A 27,302-nucleotide genomic window follows, 5' to 3' on the forward strand; every position below is an offset into this window, starting at 1 on the left:
TCATATTCTGTACGTTTTATGTAAATTAGCCAGTGTTGTGCTACATATGTATGTTCAGTCACTATCAGGTACTTCCTCTGTCCATCATCTCAAATGGGCTGTAGACGAGGGTGTTGTCATGGAAAACGAGTTTACAGCATGTTGCCATTGTGTAGATACATTGCTCTGAGTCTACAAGTGTCAATTCATGTTTTTATTTGTAATTGTGCTAGTATCTCGTTCTTGTTTGAGTTAATTGCAGTTTGTATTCAAGGATCCAAATGGGAAATCGTTTACATGTGCAGTCTTTATCCTGTATTAAAAAACAATAGGAGTGTTGGTTTGAGGGACAAAGATTCCTACCAAGTGGTTAATCTCATTAAGGGGTGAGAGTGCTCTTGCTAGTAATGTGCTAATGGGTTGGATCATACCCCTGTCTTTATTGATAATTACTATGCAATATCTCTCACCTTGTCATTTTGAGAAAGTAGTATGATTTGGGGAGATCATGGCCAAAATTGTACATCTTGATTGAACAGAAAGTTTCATGCAGGCAAATGCCCAAAATATTTTCTGTTTTCTATGTGTTGTTCAAAATGTTCCCATAGAAGATCAGATTAGGAATTGGAAGCATTATGTTTCCAAGACGCATCTTTTGTTAACACCACAGGTGGATTGCGTGGTGCCCATACATTTATTCATGGGGAAGATATCAGCCATGAGAGGCACAATAGCTCACATCAATTCTCTTCAATTACTTTCTTATTTACTTACTATAATACATTGAACATTATCTGTGGGAGTCAGTGAGTAAGTGAATAACACATTTCCAATGCCCCCATCATGAATGTGCTGGCAGAGCTAAAAGCAGTAATTTGCAAACACTGCATGTTTTGAAAGGTCACTATATTACAGGTCCTGGTGCCATTTGTTAGGGAGAATGCTCACCCAAGTGCTAAATTCCCTCTACCTTAGAGCCCTCCAGCTATTTTGCTATATTTTGCTACGTCAAACTTTTCATTTTCAATGTGTTTTACTTTTGTGTTATTTGGATATGGATTTTAAAGAACTCCATAGGCATCATCTTTTTCCTATGTGTCACACAGCACCTTCAGTGCAGTGGCACAGGGGTGTCTTTCAGACTCCCTAAGGTTTAAATACCTTCTCTGGGACTGACTACCGTCTCACAGAGCATGTAAAGTTAAATTGACTTTGCTAGTCTTTTTAAATTGATAGACCCAGCACACACTATCTTCCTATAGATTGCTGGAGGGGTAGCCTAGCATCCCCTGTGTCTAAACACTCATGTAACAGTCAAATGTTACCCTTTCCTCTTGAAATGGGTGGTGGGAGTGGTTTTAGCCGACCTCGAACATCGGTAGCTAAAAACAGACACCGGTCATCTTTTTTTGCTGTTTCTTTTAGGAAAGGTCCTTCTTGTGTTTAACTCTACGCGCCAAACCAGGTTTGATCCCTTTGATAGATGCCCTTCGGCGGGCTTCAGTGCTGAAGCCCTCCTCTGGCGCCTGAGTGTCTGGGGTGGACAGGATGTGAGGGAGGTCCCCAAAACTCCCTTTGCTTAGTCTACTAGGAGACCTGAATGCACTCTGGTGTGATTGGCTGGCTGACTGTCCAGCAAGTACAGCCACCCTGCTGGGTGGGTGGCATCTAGGCTGGAATGAATGGGAGAAAACTGTTAAAAGCAGGTCTCTGGGACTTGAAAAACAAAGTCGATCACTGGAAAGAAAGAACCGAAGATGAGCTGAAGGAAGACGACAGCTGAAACTCTTGGACTGTTGGTTTGCCCGGTGAAGCCCTGCTGCAGGTCCGAATTGCCTGAAACTCCCTCGACAGAGAAGCCCTTCAAGGACGACTTCTTCCCTTGAGCTGGTGGAAACAACCAACTCGTAAGCCACCTGGACACCGTCTCGATACTGGTCAAATTTTCAGCAGTGTACTGTTGAAAACTGGATAGCCAGTGAGAAGGATACCAGTTTGTGGACTTTAAGGCACTCACACCTTAAAACCGATGCTTAGCCGAGCTTGTGGCCTCTTGCCTGGGCAGTGCAGGAACCACCCGACTTATTCCTTTGTGTCCCCAAACTGAATCTCAGGAATAGCGAGATCTGCAGGAACTGCCAGGAACAACTGCCTCAGCTACAGCTTTTCTTCATACCTAAGGAACTGTGCAAACGCGGTGTAGAAATCTTTTCTGCCACAGTGAAAGTTTGTGAAACTTTCCCAACTTTGGAGTCTTGTTCGCTCCTAATCTGACATATGACTCTTTTTCTGGCAAACTACTTCTTCTAACATTGGCAAAGTCTTAACCGTTTACTACCAGAACTGCGCTATCCTATCCAAGACACTCAAGCATTGACTTTGGCCCATGCCTATTGAATTGAATTGTCTGTTGTATTGAACTGAAACTATTTGCCCTGCCTATGAAAGTAATTGTCCTATAATTTGTTTTAACCTTTGTCTTTCTACCCCTTTTTAAAGTTATTGAAGTGCCATTTTGTTCCCACTTCACGGGAGCCTACCTTGTTCAGAAACGTTTTGGTTGTGTACTGTAGTGTATTATAGTGTGATATTGAGCTGCTTCTTACTAGTGGAATGTTTTCCAACTGATTGTGTAAATAAATGTAGATTCTTTACCAAGAAACCTTGAATAGTGTTTGTTTGAACTACTGTGATTGTAAGTCCTTTGTGTAACATCTTTTACTGCTCACATACCTCTTGAGATATGTGTGGCTGCTCAGTCATTGCTACCACATAACTGTGTAGTGCAGGCTTTTACCAAAGGTGAGATTGTCCTTACACCTGTAGTCTTAATTGTGTGCAGTGTTCCCAAATGGTACTGCATGTAATTCTGCCTAACACCATTCAATTGAAATACCACCTGAGAAATACTGCCAGGTTTCCAAGTAAAAAAAAAGATATTTTTAATGCAGTTTTTTACTCCACCGAAGAGATGGAGTATACAAAAGGTGTAAACATGATTTTCATGTAGGGACGAGGCACACAATTGCACCAACAGCAGGAAAAACATTTCCACATGGGTACACCACAAGGGGGTGAAAAAGTGATCCTACTCATTGAAATATCCATATCATTTTTTTCTGCGCACAACCGATTTCCATCCTTATTGACAGTTTCATTTCAAATAAGTCTTTGGAATTCTCCCACAGAATCACTCTCTCCCAGGAACATGTGGGATTTTGTAGTGTGTATGGAAAAAGATTATTGCCTTAAACCATTAGAATGCAGATCAGTGGAACATTGCCCTCTCTTTTAGCACCAACTGCCCCCTGTGCCAAAGACTGCATGTGTTTTATACAATATCAATAGCCTAGCAAAAGGAAGGAGGGTGCAAATGGTGTCACAAGGGAGGCAAGGATAAGGAAGTGGACAAAGAAAGACTTTGTAAGAAAATACACCTTCATATAAGGATTTAGAAAACACCCCCAATGTTATGGTGGGCTTTAACAAAAAAAAAGACAAAATACTTTGGGAGCAGAATAGGTTATTTCAGGTAATAAGTCACACATTCCACAACACCACTTAGAAGCCATGCCTGAAATGTCACCTCTGTTTTAATTCCACTGAGCAGTGCTTTGTAGATATTCCAATTAGATCAAATGTTTACTCTGCACCTCTTTCCGATGCTCACAGAACATATCCTTCTCTTATCTACCACCTCCTCTTGAGATTCACAACCCTGAACTGTATTCTCTCCGGCACTCTCCTTCTTGTGTTTTCTAACTTCATTGCAATTCTGTCCAACCATCTCCTGTTGTTTTACAACTGTAAGGACGCAGAAAGAGGAGAATGACACACATGTGGCATGGTTGTTGGCATAAACTTTTACTATACCAGAAATAAACACTCTTGTATAGGCGCGTTATTAATGCCACATCATACCATATCATATAATCATAAAAAGCAAACCTACCTCTCCCTATGTCTAAGAGGGGTTTCCCTACCTCAACTAAAATATTAAAAACGAAGTCAGTATGTCTGCATAAATCAAATGTCCACCATGTTGTGTTCAAAACCCTACTTCTGTCTGTTACTCTTATGATAACTTAACTAAAGAGGTAATGGATTTTCTTGGTCCAGAAGAATTACTCCTTTTTCTGGTCAACAGATCACAGTTCTAATTGGGACCTTTACCTGAGGGAATGACTCCTTTCCCCAAGTCTCAATCCCTTTCCAAGGTACAAAAGCAAGTTCCCGGTTGAAATGTCTACAAGCAATAAAGTTCTCAGTTCAACTGAAAGGGTAAAGTACCAGTTTACACATTAACATTCCTCATTGCCCGTAGTTGCACCTTTACTACCAGGTTCCTGGAGTATGCCTCCCTTCTGCAGGTATCATATAGACTCAATTACCAGGAGAATGACTCTCTTCTCCAGGTGTCTGACTCTCAGTGGTTTTCTCCACCCACCGCCAGGGGGAATGACCCCCTTCCCCTGGACTCTCTCTTCACTTGGTTTCATGCTTTGAAAAAATGCCAGGGAAATTACTTCCTTCCCCTGGCCTTCCTTGGCTTTGTTCTCACACTCTCTTGGATTTTACAACAGTTGGGGGAATGGCTCCCTTCCTCTGGTCTTTCTCAATCATGCACTACCATGGAGAAGATAGTTTGCAAAGGTTTCGCCCTTCAACGGGCATGGAAAGCCATGTGTACATGCTTTCCCCGAAACTATTTCTGTCTGACTGTTTTGTGCTCATCATTTAAACATCACACAAATGCATAATGGCATTTTCCAGAACTTTCTGGCTTTCAAAGTCCACCTGTTGCCAGTTCCTATGGATCCTCGGCCGAATGACATGGCAACCTAGAGAGGTAAACTCTTCCCTTTCTCATGAGAGCGCGAAAGACAAAATAACTTTCCTTCGGCTCCTGCAACGGTATCCGGCACCAGCCAGCACCTTTCTTCAAAAAAATCCTTGAAGGAATACAGAATAATATAAGCAGTGAGTCTTGCTTAAAAACCTGTTTGCCAGTGAAACAGTGTTCAAACTTCACATTAAATGCAGATCTGAGGGAGAAAATGTCCATTGCTACTCTGGGCGAACCCAGAATGTATTTCACACAGACTCCACGTTTTAGTCAAAAACATAGCAATTTAAAAGCATTACACGCGTACACTCAAAGGAAGACCATTCCATAGTCTGAAGGCTGCAACCGAGTGAAGAAAGCAGGGAATCTGAAGAAGAATTAAAGAGCCCGAAGGGAGAAAGCGAGTTGGGACAAAGGGAGAAAACCTTTCCTGCAAAACTTCCAGGCCAAAACCATTGAATGCCTGGTGCACAAGGCACAGCATTCTAAATTGTACCTGCTTACAGGGAGCCAATGTAGTGAGGCTAAGATAGGAGAAGTGGATGTTCCAAACGGGGCCCTGGTTGCCAGTCTGCCCTCAGTATTCTGCAACACCTGTAGCTGATTAAATAGATAATGAGGCTAGGTCGGAGACAAAGCATTACAGTAGTCGAGAGTCCCTGCCATCAATTAAGATACCACAATAGCATGTAGGTGCTCCAGATGAAAGGGGAACACTTTGCGTAAAATGTTAAGTTTAACATAAACAGACTGGCAGACCACGGCCACCTGAGGCTAAAAAAATAAAGAGGAAGATATTTTAATGGCAATATTTCTTACCACTTGTACAGGTTTAGGCAGTTGACCAAGTGAAGAAGGCCAGAAATCAGTGGTCGAGAGGGCAGAGTACGAAGGAGGACCTACCACCAATACCTCTGTCTTGCTCCCATTCAGGAGGAGCCAATTGTCACTCATCCAGATGTTGATAGCAGTGAGAAATGCCTGGCACTGTGCTGCCATTTTCGGTTGCAGTAAGTCCAGACGGACCAGAATTTGGGTGTCGTCCATATATGAGTAACACTTGAGACAAAAAGAATGAATAAGTTCAACCAAGAGTTTAATATAGATATTAAAAAGAAGAGGTGACAGAGCAGAACCCTGCAGGACCCCACAAGAACTGGAACAAGGCACAGAAGAAAAAGGGGAAAGCAAAAGAGATTTGCGAACGCCCAGAAAGAAAAGAACGACACAAGGGGAGCACTGCACCTGTCATGCCCTCCGAGGCAACCCCACCAACATGGAATGGTCGATGGTGTTGAAGGCTGCCGATAGATCTAACAAAAGCAGTGCTCTGACAACCCCACATCCACCAAGTGGGCCAGATCATCCATGCGGACAACAGCACAGACTCAGTACCATGCCCAGGATGGAAATCAGATTGAAAAGGGTCTCAAAAGCCTGAATAGTGCAATAAAGAGTGAAGCAAAAGAGTAACCAGTGACTCAAGCAGCTTCATAACGAAAGGAAGCAGAGTAATAGGCCGAAGGTTGGAGAGAACAGTGGGAACCAAAGAAGGGTTTTTTTAGGAGGGGGATCACCTTAGCATGTTTAAAACCAAGAGGGATAAAGCTATCACTCAATGAGCTATTCACAGCAGATGACACCCAAGCACTGATCAGAGGGATGAGCACCTTAAGGAGAGACAATGGGATCGGACACAAGGGAGAGGCATATTTAAGAGCATTGGTGGCATTTACAATGTCCTTGCCAGTAAAAACGAGAAAACATGTCCAAGTGGGAGAAGATGCAGAAACAACATTGGAGACCACAGTAAGAAGCGACCGGATTCTGATTCAGCAAATTTCTGATAGAGACTATCTTGTCTGAAAAGAAATTGGAGAGTGAATCACGGAGTGCTTGTGAAGGAGTAGTCACATTGGCAGAAGCAGGAGATGAAAGAGACTGGACGAAACTAAGATCTACCTAGGCTGGTTAACTGCAGATAATACACAAGCAGAAAAAAGGAATGTTTGGTTTCAAAAACAGCTGTTTCAAACACAGCTGTGGCTCTAAGGTACTAGGTCTATCTCAAAAGTTAATAAACCCACTCACCAAAAAGGGAGAATGTTGGACTGGATAGCGGACTACAACTGCACAGTTACTTTTCCCTCCACCTTGCCGCTCTCTTGGACAGACCACTCACTGGTGTCCTTCCACCTATCTACTATAAGATTCACCCCACTGGCTCTCCCAGTAGCGCCACCCTGTTTAACTAGAATAAAAAAAAATATCATAGTAGAGAATATTATCCCTGCTATCCTTCCCACTCTCAACTCACTGTCAGAAAATCTTGATCCTAGCTCAAGAATTTAATAATATTACGATTGACAGAATTGCACCTCTCAAACTCAGACCCAGCAAACCTATGGCCCACTTAAACAAATGGTTTATGCCACAACTTAAAGACCTTTGCACTTTAAAAAGAAACAGCACTTTAAAAAGAAACAGCAAAACCACTGGAGACTCTGCCCCTCCAGTGAGAACAAAACTAAATTAACCTCACTCTCCTCACTCTATAAGAAGGAAATCTGCCGGGCAAAACGCAACTCCTACGATGAGCGCATTGCCAAATCCAATTCTAGTATGAAAGGACTCTTTTCCATACTTAAAGAACTTGAGTCCCCTATAGCTACACCCGATATTTGTACCAAAGATAAATCTTGGTGTACAGACATCCAACAGGTACTTGCCAATAAAATTGTCACGCTCCAAAATAAAATTCAGCAAAAAAAAGAAGTGTTGAACCTTCAGCACTCAACGAACACTCCTGGGACCAATGCCTCATCACTGGCCCACAATAATATCTTCAATTTTTCTAAAATGTCTACCCCGGAAGTAGAAAAAATCATCCTGTCACTGAAGCCTTCTAATTGCAAAGGCGACATCTGCCCATCACAACTAATAAAAGATGCTGCCAGAGAATTATCCCCTTTCATCACCAAACTGATTAACGCTTCCTTCGCCACAGGTTCCATCCCTGTCAACCTTAAACAGTCTTGGGTTCTCCCCCTCCTTAAGAAACAGACCCTAGACCCGCTCATCCCCGTCCCATTCTTACTCAAAATACTGGATAAAGCTGCCTACATCCAAATTCAAAAACACTTGGAACATTTTAAACTCCTTGGTAACAGACAATCCGGCTCCCGCCCGTTACACGGAACAGAAACAGTCTTAATTGAGTTAAAGACCCAAATAGACGAACTGAGAGACAAAGGAAGACAGTAGTTCTGTTCCTACTCGATCTCTCAGCCGCATTCAACTTGGTCAACCACATAGTCCTCTGCCGATACCTTGACTCTTCTGCCCACTTCTCCCCGGAAGCCATCAAATGGATTAAATCCTTCTTGAGCGAGATAACTATTCGAGTCTTCTCTCCTTCGGCTGCAGCAGACCCAACACCCATCTTGTGTGGGGTCCCTAGAGGCTCTTGCATCTCACTAACTCTATACAATATCTTCACCAAACCCTTGTTCGATGATCTGGACCATCTGGGTATTACCTACACTAACTACGCAGATGATACCCAGATCCTCCTCCCGCTTTCTGGGAATCACAGCAAGGACACAGGGTTGGTGAACAAAGTATATCTCATCATCGAAGCATGGATGGCCACTCATGGCCTATGCTTGAACGATGATAAGACTGAGTTGATAATTCTGGGCTTCCAGGCTAACATCAAAAAATCAGGTCAGAAATTCTCCTCATTCATTATTGACGGGAACTCCTTTAAAGTATCCAAGGAGGTAAATACCCTTGCCTTCTATTTGGATTCCACATGGTCTTTTGATAAACAGATCAAATCCCTGACTTCCTCCACCGCCTACACGTGCAAGCTACTCAGAGCGGGTAAGCCATTCCTCTCTGATGACAGCTGCTTGATCCTGGCTAGAGCCTTAATACGCTCCAGAACTGACTACTGTAATGCTCTTTACAATGGTGCCAATAAAAAGACTATCCACAAGCTACAAACTTTACAAAATAATGCCCTAAGAGCAGCCTTAGGCATTAATAAAGGAATCCACATTTCCCCTTTTAGACGCCATCACAAATGGTTATTCACGGCCAATAAAATACAGTTGACTCATAAAGCGCTTAATAACGTGGCCCTTACATACCTGACAGCCAAACTTCAGAGAAGAATCGCTCACAGACTAACTAGAGCTGGTAATTGTCTGACCATTCCTAAATACAAGCTTACCACTATTGGTGGCAATAGCTTCCCTCTAAAGGCTGCTAAATGGTGGAACTCCTTGCCCCAAGACCTGAGAGCTGACCAACCGTACCTACACTTCAGAAAAAATGTCATAAAACACATTATCGCTACAGACCCTTAGCCCTTGACCTTCTAGGATATTCCCGCTACGTAGGCTTACCTGAGAGCCTTAGTGATACATGGAGGATATGACTAGACACTGTGTATTTATGCAAATGCTCATGCTTCTCTTGCAACCATTAAGGCTATCCTTTTTTCTGTACCTATTCTATATTTATTTCTGAATCTGATGTATATTTGTAACTATATAAGCTTGGCATTTTCTTACTGCTGCACCCTTTTACCTGTGGGTTTGGTGTGCATAACAAATAAATAAACAAACAAATAAACAAACTCTCCTGCCAGGTACTGCCACAAAAAAATTACTTGCAAACGTTACTCTAGATTTTGGCAGACCTGGTTCACTCTCCTACCACTACTGCCACAAAGAAGATTACTTGAATGTCTCCTTTTGCTTTTTTTTGTGCAGGAGCCCGAGCCGTATTTGTGTCCCTTTCCCAGGCTTGCCTCCTTCACCACACTCAGTATTCGTCCAGTTTTCCACATCTGGGTTACGCCATCACCAACCTTCCCAGCAAACCAGATACCTTTAGGGTTCTTCCTGGCTTACTCCAGTTGGTCTGTGCATCGTCTTTCCTCTTCCCCTAGCTTCTCTGCTTCCAGCTGTCTGAGGTGACTCCACAGCGCGGTTCTTTGCTCTGAGTGTGCATCGGCCATGTTGCTCACTGTCCAGGCTTCTTGCGAGCCTAGATCTTTTGTCTGCCGGGTTTCTGTTCGGTTCTGCCTCAGTGGACCATGCAGGGACTTTCTGGCTCTCTCACTCTTGCTCCAGTCACTGGCTTCTACTACATACTCGGTATAACATCTTCCGTTCTCCCTTTGGTAAGTCCATACTTGTTTTTATTCCGAATGGACCATAACAACTAGAATGTGCATGTAAGTTCTCTTGAGGACTCTTCCTTTTTCTGCATGTTCTCCTCATCCCAGTACCTTCCAGTGAAGTCTTCCTTAAGTCATCCCAGTTACTATTGGGTTTTCAATGTAACACAGACAAATAGAAGTGTAACTGAAGGAATAGGGAGGTTGTTCTGAGGTGGGTGGAGGTGATGGAGGGCTGACATAGCATGTTCCCCTGATATGTTCTCCCCTGTGCCCAGAGGGGGAGTCTCCTCACATGAAATTCTCCAAATGAGTACCTCCAAAACGGGGACTATTGGGTTTCTGACTTGCCTCCCTGGCCTCATGGGAAGGGGAACCCCTTGGGGAGAAGTGACGACATCTTGGGATTCATCATAGAATATCCTCTTTATTCTTTCCTATAATCTCCATCTGATGTTCTCTAACCTCATCCTGGCTTTTTCCAACCACCCTCTGTTCATGTTTTCAAACCTCCTCCTTTAATTTTCTCACCAACCCCCCTCCTTGCTTCCTCGAACCACCTCCTTGATTTACTTCATCCCCTCCTTCTCCACACTAAATACAAACCTTTTCTGCAGAGTTCTTCTTTATCCTAACATCCTCTTACTCATTGAGCTCCTTCTCCTCTGCAGGCTGCTCTTGTCCCCCACTTTCCTTCCCATCTCCAATTGTCTCCAAATCTTTGCCAGAAGCAGCTTATCTAAATACAAACATTTTCTGAAGGACAGCCATGGTTGTACAGCCATGTAACCCCTACTTCCTGGGCTGGTCGTTTTGTGAGGGTCTGTACTTATTTATGCAACTTGCTGTGGACTTTGCATTTGCTGCGTCCATTGGCTTAGCTGGGCTCATTAATTTAGTAGGGGAGTTTATTTAAATGGCTTGTCCACCATTTTGGATTTCGTTTGTGACTTTGTTGTGGTTTTCAGTGGCCCAAAAGAACTGTCATATGCTGTTTCTATGAGGCATGTATTGAAAACTGTCAATATATGCGGGGTAAGTGATTTGACATCACGCGCTTTGCTTGTACTAACTCTGCATGCAAAGCAATTGCTGGTGCCGATGAGTTACACTATATTATGCTAAGTCAAGTCGTGAACCATATGGGAGGTTTCTGAAACCTGCCCATACAATTGAGGGCCTGTGATTGTGGTAATACAAAGATAGCTAGAGAGCTACGGACGTCTAAGGGAGCTCTGGTTGTTGTGTTATCTGTGATATGCGTTTCTGTGACTGCTGTGGGTTGCACATTCTTAAAGGGAATGTATTGCTGTTATGGTGTTTTATAAATGGATTGAATGCCTTGCAAAAGAGTCGCTGAGCTGTTGGAATTGAGTAGGTTGCTGATCTCTCTTGATTGTTGGGGGCTGCCCCGGGTCACCGGGCATCCCCACACTTAGGTCGGGGGACGCCCGACAGGACACACTGGTGCAGCCCTCATGCCGCAGACTCATTGGTGGGGGCTCATCCCACCCGCTCCGGACCACCGGAGCTCCACACGTGGCTGGGGGCACCCGGCGCACAACGGCCACAGCTGTGGGGGCACCCAGGCCGGGGTTGCCACCCTTGCCCGCCTCACAGGGCAGGGTGGACCCACAGGGACGGCGTTGCCCGGCAGGGGCACCGTCCAGATGGCGTTGCCCGGCAGGGGCACCGTCCTTGAGCTGGGCCCCGTCCATGGGCCCAGCGAACACGGTGCAGCACCAGCATGGTGCTTCCCAAAGAACGACACCAGAGTCAGTTTCCGTCTTGACTGACGAGCCGGAAGCAGCTCGCCTATTTTATTAACGTGGTCACATGGGGGGCCCATGTGACCACAGCACACATATTGGAACGTACCATGTCCCCCTACAGGGGTGACATGCAACACCACTCCATTTTTTATAATAACAAACAAAAGAACCCCACACTACTACTGTAACAGCTCTACAAGCTATTCACCACTGCATTAGCCTGGGTGAGTGTTTCTACTATCATACCATTTCTCGAGGAGCTACTAGCACCATGTTCCATATCCCGCCAACAATGTAATTTTGAGCTTGTACAGGCCTGCCGGCTCCGAGTCTTTCTGGGGCGTTGGTGACACCATCCTTTTTCTGCCCCTTGACGATCTAGGAGACCGGACTGAGTCCTCGCTGGTGTTTGCCTGGGACCGACACACCAGTCACACAACGAGAGACCAGTAAAGCCGCACCTGGGAGAGCCCAGGGGCCACACCGGTGAAGTCCACAAGTCTGGAGTGCCGCTGGAATGCAGATGTCGTGGCAGGATGTGTGGGCAAACAGGTTAGGAGGGCGCACAAGCCCTCATGAGAACTGCAACCTTCCCTATGGAACCACCACATTCACCACCACCATGCCCGGGTGATACCTGGGCCCTTCCTTTTCCAGAGTCTTCCGTTTCCTTGCTGCACGGGAGGGGACACAGGGCAGTCAGCCCCTCTGGTTGAGGGCGCCTTGGGCTTGCATGCCCACATGTTCATTGGAATGACTTCCCCCCATGGGCCAAGCAGCAGCTCCCTCCTTTTTCCATTGCGGGCCCAGTTCGTGGTGGGCCCGCATCACCTATTTCTCTACCGCGGCAGGCCCAGGGTGTTTGGGGGCTGCCGCGGACTTCCTTCTCCGTCGTGGGCCCGGATTGGGATGGGCCCAGCATCTGTTGGGGGTGGGGGCAGGCAGCTACCATCCATGTCACGGTTGGGGAAGGGGCTGACGGGCATCTCCTCTGCCCGCTCCTCGGAGCGAGCACTCCCTTGTCCTTGCGAGCCCAGCTTGTGCTGGGCCCGCTGCCTTAGATCCTTTTGAAAGCCTTGTTGGTTTTGGGCCTGTAGCATCCTTTTTTTCCTGCCGTGGCATGCCCTGGGCACTTGAGGGCTGCTGCAGGCTTCCTCCCGGCTCGCGGGCCCCGATGAGGATCGGCACGCCTTTGGTTGGGGGAGGGGCAGGCTCACCCCGTCGCGGCGATACCGCCATTTCCTCCGCCGCTGCCGAGGCCGCACCCTGGCGGGCCGGACAGTTCTTTTGCGGGCCCAGATGGAGTTGGACCCGCATCACTTCTCATGCGGCGATGTTCGACGCTCCTCCTCCCCCGTGGGTCGTGGGGGGAGGGGCAGCGCCTCCTTGCCACAGCCGACACCGGGGCACTTTCAGCCCCCCCACGGGAGAGGGGAGACAGCCTCCTCGTCCGCGCTGGTGGTGGTGGGGGCAGACTCACCCTTTCTCTCCCGGCCGGCGGTTGCAGATCACCTCACCCCCACATGGTTGGGGGCAGTGGCTGCCAACCGTCACTCCTTCGCGGGCCCCGTTGGAGTCGGGCCCACCATCCTTTGTTTGCCTGCCGCTCCTCCGTGGCTTGCGGGTGGGGGAGGGGCAGCGCTTCCTCCATGCGGCCGATGCCGCGGGCACTCTCTCCCCCATGGGGAAGGGAAACCGGCATCCCCGCTCCTGCGGATGATGGAGGGGGGACCCTCTTCCACTTGCGGCAGACGCCGCCCATCTTTCCTCCCCTCCCATGTTGCGGCAGAGTCCGCATCCACGGTGGGGGAGGGGCGTAGCCACCCACGCGGCCAATGCCGCGGACTTCCTCCGTCTCCCTCAGGGGACGGGCGGGTAGCTCGCCCACCATGTTATCTTCGCGGGCCCAGTTGGAGTTGGGCCCGTCACCGCACATCATCTTTGGGGCACACGGGGCCCACATCCTCATCGCCATAGTTGGGGGCTGCTCCAGGTCACCGGGCAGCCCCACACTTAGGTCGGGGGACGCCCGACAGGACACACTGGTGCGGCCCTCATGCCGCAGATTCATGGGTGGGGGTTCATCCCACCCGCTCCGGACCACCGGAGCTCCACACGTGGCCGGGGCACCCAGCGCACAGCGGCCCCGGGTCTGGGGGCCCCCAGGCCAGGGTCGCCACCCTTGCATGCCTCACAGGGCAGGGTGGACCCACAGGGACAGTGTTGCCCGGCAGGGGCACAGTCCTCGAGCTGGGCCCCGTCCTTGGGGTCAGCGAACACGGTGTAGCACCAGCATGGTGCTTCCCAAAGAACGACACTGGAGTCAGTTTCCGTCTTGACTGACGAGCCGGAAGCAGCTCGCCTATTTTATTAACTTGGTCACATGGGGGACCCATGTGACCACAGCACACATATTGGAACGTACCATGTCCCCCTACAGGGGTGACATGCAACATTGATGACCCTTTGGTGTTAAGGAAAGGGTCAGTGATGCTGCTACTGTCCATGTGACTGTCCATTGCCTATTGAGGGGGTAAAATGATGCAGACCCTGGAATATACTCCATATACCAACATCAGGTCCGTTTTCTGCTAGCTTGTGGAGGTACCCAGCTATCCTAGTCACTCTACTTGATTATCACGTATTCAGTTGTTACAGTGAATACTTATTTGATAAACCCAGTACATTTACCATAATACGTAACTGTATGGGAATTACCACATACAGCAACAGTAATGCATGCATTTGATAAATTATTTCATAAAAACATATAGCATAACTCATGACAATGGGCAAATATTAATGCATTGCAATCTATCTTTTTCTTCTTTAAAGGAATTATGAAAACCACAAAACTGGGACATTTGTTTTGTATAAAAGTGTAGTGCGGGATTTTGAAGTACATGTTCGCCAGTGGGACTGTGGAAGTCGCCATTATGCAGTGTCCTGTAATTGTGGCGTAGTTGCAAAAGAAGGTAATGAAATCATAACTTTTGACATGTGTGATGGGCAGCGACAGGAGACGAGGCCCCGCCTTTCCATAAGAAGTGTTGGGTCATCACAGAACAATGTACAAATCAGAAAGTCTTACCATGGGAAAAAGATCACTGTAAGTATATTTTTAACCTTTTTATTATAGGACCTTGGCTGCACTCATTTTAATGCATGAATGTGCATTCTTTATAGAGACTCCATGTCTGTTGGCATTTAGCTATTTTACAAACGAGCTGCATGGGCAGATACACATATTCCCCATACTCCATTATTAACGTTTTGTTTACTGTGGATATGTACCTGTGGAATACAGACCAAAGGAAACACAAACCTTAAAAATGATTAAGGAAAAACTGCCAAGAAAGTTTATGGCAAAAAAGTGAAGTTTCGTCAGTAATTAGCCGTCAAACTCCCCTGTTTGAAATTCAACTCACCACATTTGCTTGTTAATGGAAGAGTTAAACGTAAATCAGTTAATATATTTTTTTTCAATAATCTGGCAGACTTTACGTGCCCTATCAACTTGCTTAAGTCACAAATACCTGAAAAAAACGTATCATAAAATCACAACCGAACTGCATTGGGTAATGTGTACCTCTCTTCTTTTCATCATATGAATCTCGAAATATTATGTTGCTTTGTGTGATGGCCATACCACAGATCTCCTCTCATGTTTTGAAGTTCATGATTAAACACTTACTTAGTGTCTGTTATCTCCTTACCAAACACCCCAGCACACAGCACACTATGTTTACACCAGTATTATCAATTGTGAGACTTTAATTACATCACAACAATATGTACTAACCACTCGCTGAAATGTTGCCACATCTCAAACGATGCTTTATATAATACATGTTGTTATGTTGTGTTAATTCGAATCAACAGCTGAGATTTGAATGACCGCTCAGCACAGTAGACTTTCCTGGACTTGAACTGTGAGACTGTTCAACACACCGACATAAGACTGTTGGGTTGAAGGATGTCTGGTTGGAGTATTTCCTATAGTATGTCATGTTATGATTCTTGATATGTTTATCGTGCCTTACTGTGGGGACAATGGCCCTTCAGGAGACTGAAGTCTGAATAAGCATGAAATAAAAGAAGGATTGCATTTTGTTGGGAAGGGGGCATCCCCATCCCACCCCCTAAGCGGTTTAGAGTAAGGAAAGCAGCAATTGAAACACTATGATGGGCTGGGGGGAAGGCGGACAGTGGTAGGACCCCACCCCAATATAATCAACCCACATAGTGTAGCCCAAGGCGCACCCACGACTGCCATTTTGAATAGATGTTAGTGCATTAACCATAGTGTGGAGACAAGGCCTGCGCTGCGAATGTGGCATTCCATGCACTAGGTGCTAATTGCAAGACAAGGGAAATCGCCAGCCATGCCCGAGCACCCAAGAGGACATCCCACACCCAGGCCGCAATAAAGCCTATTCATTGTTTTAACAGTGTTGCAAAGATGTTTGTCTACTCATAAGGAATGTGCCCTACAAGGCCACAATCATAGACGGGCACTTGGTTTGGATGTTATCTCACACTGGCCAAAGCATGATCCGGCCCTCCCCAGGTGACCACGAGCTATAGCCAATATAAATGACTAAACCTTAAGATGCCTGAATTCCGTGGCACCAGTTGCCCTTTGAACGCCAACCCCAAAGTAACAAGTCCTGAAATGTTCAAAGAGGACGGACGTTGCATGTCTTTGAGCTACAATTATATAATTTGAATTGCAAGGTGCTCAGAGGGATACATTATAGTTCAAAATGAAGGTGGAGATCTTGAATCCGGACGGCGTAGAAGGGAGTGAGTGAACAATGTGTGGGAAGGTTAAAGTGCCCTAGACCCTCCTTTTCTCCTTTGTTCCAGTGTTAAAGCCTGCCAGGTGCACAGTAGAATGATAAAGGAGCATTGTGTTAGGAGTGCAGTTAACTTGTTTTTTGACCTTCGTCAGTGATAAGAAGATGATATCTCCAGCACCCACCTGAATGAAGATGGACGGACTGGCTGGAACAAATGACCTGGCATCCCTTATGGGGCAGACAGATCTTGTATAGGTGCACACAAACCAGCTGCGCAGGCCTTTACTGTATATATTGCGTGACTATGACAATGTGTCTCTTTTTAAGCCACTGCTTGAACCCTCTTTCAGCAGAGCATTCTCACCAGTGGAGTTCTTTTCTTTTGCTCTTGTGTGTGTGAGAGATTAAAACTTGTTATCCTTACAAGATCGACTTGGGCCTTTCTTTCCTAGCGGGTTGTATTCTCTCTGGTGTGTGCATTCAGGGACTCGTCTTCAATTGGTGACCCCCAATGTGATCCCAGGACCCCTCCATATTTGCGGAGGCTCCCTGGCTGCTTCACCAGAAGATCTGTGCCCACCTACACCGACCGGTCCTGAAAAAAAGACATGTTCCGAGTGGTTCAACAGGAGCCATTTTAAGAGAAGTCTGCTCTGTTTTTTGAAGCAGGGCACGGCTCTGAGGCAAATGCAGGCTGGTGTTGGAACCCCAGTACGGAGGGGTTTGAGTAATCATGCACATGTGAGTAGACTCTTGTAAACGATAACAAGTAGGGGACAGATGCATGGTGAAGTGTGAACACTTGTAGAACAATGTCGTTGATATGACGTGGGTGTGGTTTGTGTTATATCTTATTGGTATTTGTATTGTAAAGAGGTTATTTTGGCCAGGCATTATAGAGGTAAGGCAAATGTAAGGCAGGGAGCCCCTCCTCAGAAGGGGTGGGAAGGTGGTACCATGATAAAATGTTGTATTTAAAGGAGTAATAGGGAAATAAATGTAGTGGTCTTATATAAGTAGTAGGCATGGAAAAGGTAGTTGTTTTTATTTTAGATTGTTATTTCAGTTGATTATACTCTTGTTTTATTGGATGAAGAACAGGGTTGGGGCGGGGGTGGAAAATGTGTGTGCCGCGGCGTAGTGTGGCATTGGATGATTTTGTAGAGTGGTGTGTGTGCGCAGGGAAGAGGGACAGAAAAGGGTGGGAGGTGATTTTTATTTTTTTTGTTGTGGCAGCATGTGCAATGCATCAGCGGGGCTTTGCAGGATTAGTAAAATGCAGACATCACTAATATGGGGGGAGGTAAGCCACCAGAGTATATGTATAAAGCCCTGCCACTATATCGTGACAGGGTGGAAAAACACCATAAGCAGTGGTTCGCAGAGACAGAATGGGAGGGATGCCCTGCCGATGGCCAGAGAAGGCCTCCCACAATAAGAGCATCTTGGAACACTTGTCCACATTTTTAGGTATAAGGCGAAACAGCTACAGAAGAGAAAAGAAATTCTGGACCTCTGGTGAATGTTTGAAGACACAGAGGACCAAGGGGACAGAGCTGGGCGCAGATACAGAAAGATGAAAGGTGCCAGAGGGGAGGAGAGGGTGGGGCATTAGCAGAGTGCAGGGGATTATATCCCTTGTCCACATGTCCTGCATTTTGGTACTCAAAGTTCAACTGTTTTACCTACTGTGGTAGGGAACCCTCAGCACCAATAACACCACAGTCTACCACTCCCCCAACCCCATATGCACACCCGCCCGAAGTATCGGCATCTGTGGGTGTCAGCTCAAGGGAGTTAAAAGATAGGTTGGCACAGTTGCTAACAGAATTGAACAGGATACAGGCATCCTCAAGAGAAGTGATGTTTGTAGGGTGAAGAAGATGGAATGGATGAAGAGGTCCTGAGAGTAGCCCCAAAGGAAGAGGTTTGTGGGTGTGGGGCAGGTTGAGGAATAGGGCTAGCCGGATGGCATTGGTAAAGAGAAGGGGAGTTGGGAAGAGGGGTGTGGGAAGTAGAACGAAGATGCAGATGCCCCTCATACATAAGGTAGCTCAGTTCAATTTAGCTTTAAGCAAGTGTCCGAAGACGATATCTGTGTTCTCCTTTCACAACTAAAGCCCACAAATGATTAACTTTTCCCAATTCCTGCTTTAGTCGCCAAGCAGTTTTTTTCTGAACGTACTCGGTTTATGACTAATTTTGTAAATTTGTCACTAACTCGGCGTATTCCCTGATGCTTTCAAATTATCAGTTGTCTCCCTACTACTTAAAAAGGCGACACTTGATCCAGAGGACTACAATAACTATCGCCCAATTGCAGGTCTACCCTGGCCAGGAAAAGTCCGGTTTTCACCCCAAGCACGGCATGGCGACGGCTCTGCTAGCTGTATGGGACGAGCTTCTCCAGGCAGGGGATGCAGGCAAATTATCCCTGCTTGTGATGCTTGACCTGTCCGCCACATTTGATATGGTGGATCATGGTATTCTACTGGACCGTTTGAAAAATCTTGTGAAGGTAGACCCTTGCGCTCTTGATTGGTTTACCTAATTTCTGACTGGGCGTAAACAATGTGTACAGACGGGTATCTTCCTATATGAAATTCTTCTTCAGTGCTGTGGAGTTCCACAGGGATCAGCATTTTCTCCATTTCTATTTAATATATATCTCCATGCTCTAATGCACATACTGGAGAAATATCAACTTCAATTTCATTCTTATGCTGATGATACTCAGTAATACATTAGGCTCGATGTTATGGAAGATGTCATCACTGTGGTGAGCATGTGTTTGGAAGAAATAGGAGTGTGGATGGAAAAAAAAGGCTACAACTAGTGATTTTATTTGGTCCTAAACATTTCCTTGAGGGAAAAAGTTGCCCCCCACCACCCCACTTTTTAGGGACCAGCCTTAAATATGCTACCAAAGTAAAACATCTTGGCGTGATCTGGGCTGTAACGGTCAGGTCTCAGTCAAAATATAGTCTGTATTTTATAATATCTGTCTTCTCTGCCAAGCATTACCTTATGTACCTGACCCCGGCCGTGCGATGGTCATGGGAGCCTTGGTTAACTCTAAACTAGATTACGGCAACAGACTTCTGGCCGATGCCCCAGGCCAAATTGATTCACTGTCTGCAAAAATCCCAAAATGCAGGAGTAAGACTGGTCTTTGGTGTTACCAAGAATATGACAATTTCAGGTCTTCATCGGTCTTTGCACTGGTTAGCGGTGGAAGAGCGTATAACATGTTTAATCGGGTGCCTGGTGCTTAAATGCTTAAATGGGCTCACATCAATGTATCTAATAAATAAACTGAAACAATATCGCCCAACTCGGCGCAAAGGTTGGAAGATCAATGTTTACTCATCATTCCTAGGATCAACTGTGTCTCTCGAGGAGACTGTAGCTTTTCAGTTGCTGGACCAAGACCGTGGAATAGCCTCCCACTTAGCTTAAGAAGGGCAAACTCTCTACAAATCTTTAGAGCAGGTTTAAAAACCTACCTGTTCAAGTAGGTGTGGTCACGTTATGGTTTGCTTTGTTCTCTTACTGGTGTATATACCTATTAACATTGCTGATTTGTTGCTCAGTTTTTGATTCCAACTGCACCAGGATACGATTTAGTTTGTTGTGTGCGCATTATCAAATCAAATCAAATAAGGGGGCAGCGAGGACGTAGTATGTGCCCTGGCCCCAGATGGATAAAAAACTATTTTATGAAGGACTTCCCACAGCTTCCAGCAGGAGCGAGCAAATGGATATATGAGTTTGAACAACAAACAGAATGGGTGCCCCTGGTAATCGGGCACATGAATCGTTTGACGATTGCTACAATTGGGGACCAGGTCGGGGATATGGGGCAAAAGCTAGGTATCTGGGAATAAACCTGGGATTTGATATACATGATGGGGTATCCTTCAATAGAATTAGAGCACCGGTGTGGGATGTGCTACTAAGGCCTTTTCCAGACACCCCTAATTTACAGTCCCTGATGCAGTGTACAATGGATGATGATTAGGGCCCAGCTAAATGTGTTCTAAAATTACAAGAAATCTGGAGAGCTGAAACGGGAGGACCCTGGGATTGTGCAATACCATTTTTCTATTTTATTGTAAAGAGGGGCTTACCAAAGGAGGTGCAGAAGGTATTAGATAAGATTGTGGGTATCGAAGCAAAGGGGCCAGAGATACAGAGTACAATAGTGCACCATTGCAAAAGAATCAAGGAGCGGGAAAGGCAAACAGTCCGAAGGTACCAAATGGAGGAAGCAAAATTGGTAGGAAAGAAATTGGCAAATGTTTTGTTCAGGCACTTGCGTTGATGCCAGTACAGGTGGAGGGGACAGAGGGCACCCAGCAGGTTGTGAGCACTACTATTGCTGCAGTATGGGCTGAAGGAGGACAAGGAAAGTGGGGTGCGAGGGGGCAACAGTATCCCAGCCCACAGTGGAAGTAAGGAGGACCACAGCAAGGAAGAGGGGGCTTCAGAGGAGCAAGATGAGGGGAATTTGGACCCAGAGGTGGTGGGTTTGGACCATCACAATGTTGGAATTGTTTGAGGTGGGGGCATTTTGCAAGGGAATGCAGGAGCAGCACTGCAATAGGGTATAATGACAGGTTTCTGCAGCATGGGCCCCAAGGACCCCATGGGCCCCAAGGACTAGGGTATCACCAACAGGTTCAATGGTATCAAAATCAAGGCTATCTACAGGGGCAACCCCAGCCATACAACCAGCAGCCTCAAGCAACTGATATACATGTATGGCACCCACTTCAGCAACAGCAGGGTGGTGTGGCCCTGGTAAATAGGGTACCAGACAGAACCACCACCCCCTTTGGAGGAGCAAGAGTGATGGCAGTAACACCTTCTTGTTCCCCGGAATGCACACATATCCCTATTAGGACAGCCCACAGACAGCACTCACATGTTCAGTCTTGTCAACGACCATCCACCCTGAAGAGGAACCCTTGGTGGGGGTGGAGATAGGAGAAAACAGTTCATATTTATGGTGGACTCATGTGCAACAAAATCATGCATCATGCAAGGCAAATTCCCATTATCAGGCAAATATCTCAAAACGCAGGGATTCTCTGGGGCTATTTCCATGGTTCCATACACTGAGGAGCTTGACGCAAAGGTGGGAAGGAATGTGGTGTGGTCTCCCCTACTATATTCCGAAAGTTCCCCTGTCATTCTGCTGGGCAAGGACCTGTTCAGCAAATTAAACATGACAATATCATTTACAGATCGTGGTATACTATGCTTCATGGCTGGGATGTGTGCAATAAGGGCATTGCTCATAATATCCACAATGACAAGGGAGGTGGTGGTCCACGGACTCCTGTGGACTCAGTGATCTTCATTTATGGTATTAGCGTGCTTATGAAAGCATTGCCTAAGATCCCTAAGTATCATCTTTCGTCCAGTTGTGTCACTTGAGGTAGTGGCGAGAACAATGTTGTTGCTGGATTTACAGGGATTGTTGGTCTCTGACAAGAGGGTTGTCATGCTATAAATAGACAAGGATGGGTCTGAGGGGCGCACAGTGCTCTGTTTAGATCCAATAGTACAGTTAAAGGAAGTGACGGATGATGTGCTGTTTTAGAGCAATGACAAAAATGGGGAGATAATATTAGAGCTTTGTAGCCCCTGTGATATAATGGTACAGTACCGAAGGGAGCAGCGCCCCCCTGATGGCAGTACCAACTCCACCTCTATTTCTTGATGAAGACTTACAACACGTGCAATAACAGTTGTGGACTCCAAATCCACATGATGTAGGACTACTGAAGGACGTGACCTCTTTGCGTATGACACTGAAGCCAGATGCGGTGCTACCCAGAGTAAAACAATATCCATTATCAAGGGAGGCAGAGGACCCGGGGATCGCTGTGCCATCAACGCCTCCATGTAACACAGCGACATATCCTGTAAAAAATTGAACATGAGGCAATTGGAGAATGATTCAAGACTTGACCACCTCAATGATGTGGTACAAAAATAATTTCCATTCGTCCCGAATCCTGTGACAATGTTATGCAGTATCGCCAAAGAGGCCGCATACTTTAGTGTAGTGAACTTGAAAAATGTATTCTTCTCGATTCCACTCACCTGTGAGTCGAGGTACCTCACGTCATTTACACAGGGCCAGATGCGGTTCGAACACACTAGGTTACCTCATGGGTACGGTGAAAGCAGAGTATATGTAACAAAATATTGCACACGGATTTAGGGAATATTCAGGTGCCCAGAACGATTATTCAGTATGTGGATGACCTGTTAGTGTACAGTGACAGTGAGCAGCCATGGCGAAGGGATTCCATTGCCTTCCTACAATTGCTGGTCTATAAGGGGTACAAGGTTGATGAGGCTAAATTGCAATACTGCCAACAGGAGGTGCTTTATCTGGGACAGTTAATATCAGCAAATCGTAAAAGGATACTACCAGATAGGGCAGCATGAGTATGCGTCACCCCCAGACCCACCTCAGTTAAAGAAATACAGAAGTTTTTGGGGCTATAAAACTACTGTAGCACGTTGATCTTAGATTATACAGCACATGCGAGACAACTTCTGCTGGCCCTTAGGGAATCACAGAAAGCAAAGGATCATAGGTTACAGTGGATTGCAGATATGATCAAACAGTTCAATGATCTAAAACAAGTTATTAGTTCAGCACCCGTAGTGGCCACCCCAGAATACACACAGGAATTTTACTTGTTCCGACACTCGAATGGCCAGCTCATGACAGTAGTGTAAATCCAGAAAAGTACTATGAGCCATAGGCCGCTGTCCTATTACAGTGGCACACTGGATTCCGTGATACTGGGGCAGTTCGCATGCGAACATGATTTAGCAGCTGCTGCATTTGCAATAGAAAAAAGTTCTACTATTTTAATGGGATGCTCAGTTACGTTGTATGTGGAACATTCTCTGTTTGTCATCCTAGAAAGGTCGAAGTCCACCCAGACTACACAGAGATCTTCGGCGTACAATATTATTATTTTAAAGCCCCACATTCATGTGGTTGGATGCAAAACAGTGAATCCGGTCACCTTTCTAACAGTTATGCCCACTGCCGAAGATCTGACAATGCACCACTATCCTACTGACAGCTGGTGGTTATAGGTGGTGGTGGCAGCACTTCTGTTAAGGACATAGGTGGCTGGTGTGATACCCATTGAAGGCAGGGTGCCTATCGCAGTGAAAGAGATCAGAGAATGTGGACCAAATGCAGTCAATATCCTAGGAGGTAAAATATTGGCATAGCTGGTTAGAAGAATCCCCGGGGGAAGGGATGGGTCAAATTGGGACAAGAAGTGTCATTGATCAGGAGGTCATAACACCATTCACCATTCAGCAAGACTGAACGGGACCAGGTGGGAGCATGCATAGTCATTTGAGGCATGCATTAGGTCAGCATAGTCCCACTGAAGTTGAGGAAGGTGTTGGTATCTGGGTGTAGGATGGCAGAGGTAGGCTGAGGCAGAGCCAATTACATGGTACTAAACAGCAACATGTAAACAATTCAGATGCAGTAATGCAATATCAGCATTATTCCTAGCTGTAGCAGTCCAACCCTATGTGGATTGGGGCATTATGCCCAGAAGTTCCAAAGAGTGTCAGTCATTACAGGACCCGATAGACAGGAAAGATGATGATGTAAAGGTTCAGAATCCCTGCAAGTATGAGGATGACAGATGCGTAGAGCTTTAAGAAATCAAATGAGGCACTGGGCACATTCAGTTGGCCTCAAATCCACTTGAGCTGGAGCACGTATGCACCTACACTCCAGGTGTACATCGTTATTGTAGCTGCTTGGTGACCAACACTCTTGAGAGTGATGGGCCACTTGTAGGAGACAAGTGTAGCAAACTTTTGAGAGCAATGGGCCACCCATTGGAGATGGGCATAGCAGTGGCATGCTTCTGATACATGTGGTTCACCTGTTGATGTCAGGTGAGATAGTGACCACACTCCGTAAATTGTATCTTGGGACCGGTAGCAGAACTTTGTCATTGAGTAGTGCTGGATGCAAAGTCACTAGGACTTTAGCTGCTGGGACCACAGTGGGCAGCTGAAGAGGGGTATTGTTATCCTGTACCCCTGCAGATTGCAACTTTGCTGTATCTTTGGTGCTGGCAGACGGTAGGTGGTCTTTGTCCTGGCCTTGTGAGAAACCTGTTGGTATTCTCCCACCTACAGCCCCAGGATCCTCCATTCAGGTGGTCAGGGAATGGCCATTGCTTTTGGATCATGACCCTAGCATGGACAAGTGAGTGAGGATCACCTGAGTGGAGGGTCATGGGGAATTGGGAGGAGAATGCCTAAATGTGAGACATGGTATTCCCATTTTTCCTATTCTACATCAAAACCCTCTCCCTCAGTTTTCCCTCTCGATTTCCCCTCCCCATTTTCAACATGTACTGGAACGAAGAATAAACCATCAAGAACCATGAAGATTACCCATAGACATAACGACGAGGAGCAGAGAGAAGCCTACCATATTACACCACTAGGCTGTCCCACTTGTAGAGTCAGGCAAGATCAGGCTGTTTACCTTAACCATTCACACCTGACTCTAATTGACCCTCAGTTTAGGGTATAAAAGGTGTGGTTCTGCCAGAGAAGATGTGCGAGCTGGGGTTCCTGGTTGGAACATGGAGGCTTCAGCATGAGAAGCCTGGTATGTATGGAGGAGAGCGGGAAGCAGAGACGCTGACCCTGTGTGGCTGGAGGGTTGCAGGGTGGGGAGGGAGCCATTGCTCTATGGAGCTGGAATGAGGTGAGCTGCTAATTATTGGCTGTGTCCAGGACCGTGCTCATTCCCCTGGGACATGTGCCAGTTCAAGGGGTGGCTGAGGGGCAGGAGGTGAGCAGAGGTGTAGACAGGGTAAGGCCTGAGCAGGCAAGGCACACCAAAAATCTGTAAATGCCCACACAGCACTGCTGTGTGGGCATTTACAGATGTCAATGTTGCTGTGCTGGGCGCAGCTACATTAGCTTCAGGCCCTACTTGTTAAACAATCCTGGCTATGCCTATGGTGGTAAGACCCTGGCCTCTGCCCACAGAACTCGAAAAATGTGTTCACCCATGCTGCGCTATCTGGGTGAGATTCATAGCAAGAGAGAGAGAGAAACCTAGTGGCGTGCATGTGGCTGCAGCGGGAGCAGAGTTTTGATAGTGAAAAGCAGCACGGAAAAAGGAAATCATGGAAAATAGGATTTGAGGATGAGGGCATGAAGATAGGAAAAGACAGAAGAGAGGGTGCGAGGGACCCGAAAGCAGAAGAATTGGTGTGAGCAACTGAAAGACAGAAAGTGTGCATTTAAAAGTCAAAGCAAAGCAAAGAGAGCATGCAAGCAACCTGAAAGAAGAAGAGAGGGTGCAAGCGATTCGAAAGATTGAAAGAACACATTTGAAAGAACTGGAAAGTAAAGAGAGTGTGTGAGCAACCCAAAAGCAGAATAGAGGGTGCGAGCAATCCGAAAGCAAGAAATGAAGATGCAAGAGTGGACAGAAAAGTGAAAAGAGTGTGCCAGGGGCACGACAATGCAAGAGGAATGTGCAAGAGGCACAGCAGAGAGAAAGAAGGTGTAGGAGTGCACTGCAAAGTGGAAAGAAAGGGGAAAGTGAAACAAGACAGAAGAAAATATACAAAGTGTGAGGGAAGGGGTCAGAAGTCAGAGTGGTTACGTAAGAGTGGAGCAAAATCCCAAGGTTTTTAAAGTCTCTGACACTGCCCCATGGAAGGAACTGTGTGAACTTTTGTTTGAGACCAGAGGGGCTTAAGCTTGGGGAAGGGAACATTGAGAGGCCTGCAGATACATTTTTAACCTTTGCCGGAGAGGCCTAGACTTGCGGAAGGAAATCCTGAGAGGCATGACCAGACTGTGTTTATTTTGTTTGGAAATCGAAGGAGTAAAACTTGGGGAAGGGATCCCCAGGTGACCCAGAGACATTGGGCCTCATTACAAGTTTGCCGGTCCTGGTACAACGGTACTGGTAAGTTTACCAGTACCGTTATATCCACACTGGCAAACTCAGAGTTTTGTTCACAGGTGTCTTTCATTCCGCCCGGTCTGACCTGGCGGAATGAAAGGCACCCACGAGCACAGCAAGCCTGTTGCTACAGGTATCCCCATTCCCATTGAGCCCTATGGTGCTCAGATGGGAATTGAGATCTACTGGTTCCAGCACCCACGAATGGGCAATTACTGGGTCCGGCAGGGCCAGAGTAGCCCGGTAATTGCCCATTCGCGGGTGCCAGACTCTGTTGCAAGTTTGGAGGTAGCCTTGCCGGTTTTACCAGCAAGCCTACCTCTAACCTTGTAATGATGCCCATTGTGAACTGCATTTGTTGCAAGAGCACTATGTTGAAGGTACCAAAGGCTACCCTTTTTGTGTGAAACTATAATTTTTGTGAAACTGACAGAACTACACCTGATGGTAAGGCCACCTAAAACCAGTTGTGGTTTACATTTCTTTTTGAGCCACCAAGTTTTCTTTAGGAAGACCCAAGAAAACATTGTGTCTAAGAGTGAGGGCAAGCATAGGTTTTGACATTGCAGACTTTGGATTTGGACTTACGGACATCAACGGCCCTTAAAAACATCAGTTGAGTGAACAACCTCTTTAGAGTTAGGGGCAGTTAAGCATTACACCAACCCAACAAAGTTCTGTTGTTTTGAGTCTGTGTCTCCCTTGA

The 27,302-nt window shown here is 46.3% G+C and overlaps 1 protein-coding gene across 1 annotated transcript in view; it reads left to right on the forward strand.

The window, feature by feature from the left end:
* LOC138489003 (von Willebrand factor D and EGF domain-containing protein-like) overlaps positions 1-27,302 on the forward strand; it is a 3,370,177-nt gene that overhangs the window by 1,671,544 nt on the left and 1,671,331 nt on the right. The window contains exon 10 of the mRNA XM_069616529.1: positions 14,624-14,897. Coding sequence (XP_069472630.1) covers positions 14,624-14,897 — 274 coding nt within the window. The remainder of the gene's footprint in view (positions 1-14,623; positions 14,898-27,302) is intronic.

Source organism: Ambystoma mexicanum, chromosome 9 (assembly GCF_040938575.1).
Source record: "Ambystoma mexicanum isolate Mex_15411 chromosome 9, UKY_AmexF1_1, whole genome shotgun sequence".
NCBI classification, from domain to species: Eukaryota; Metazoa; Chordata; class Amphibia; order Caudata; family Ambystomatidae; genus Ambystoma; species Ambystoma mexicanum.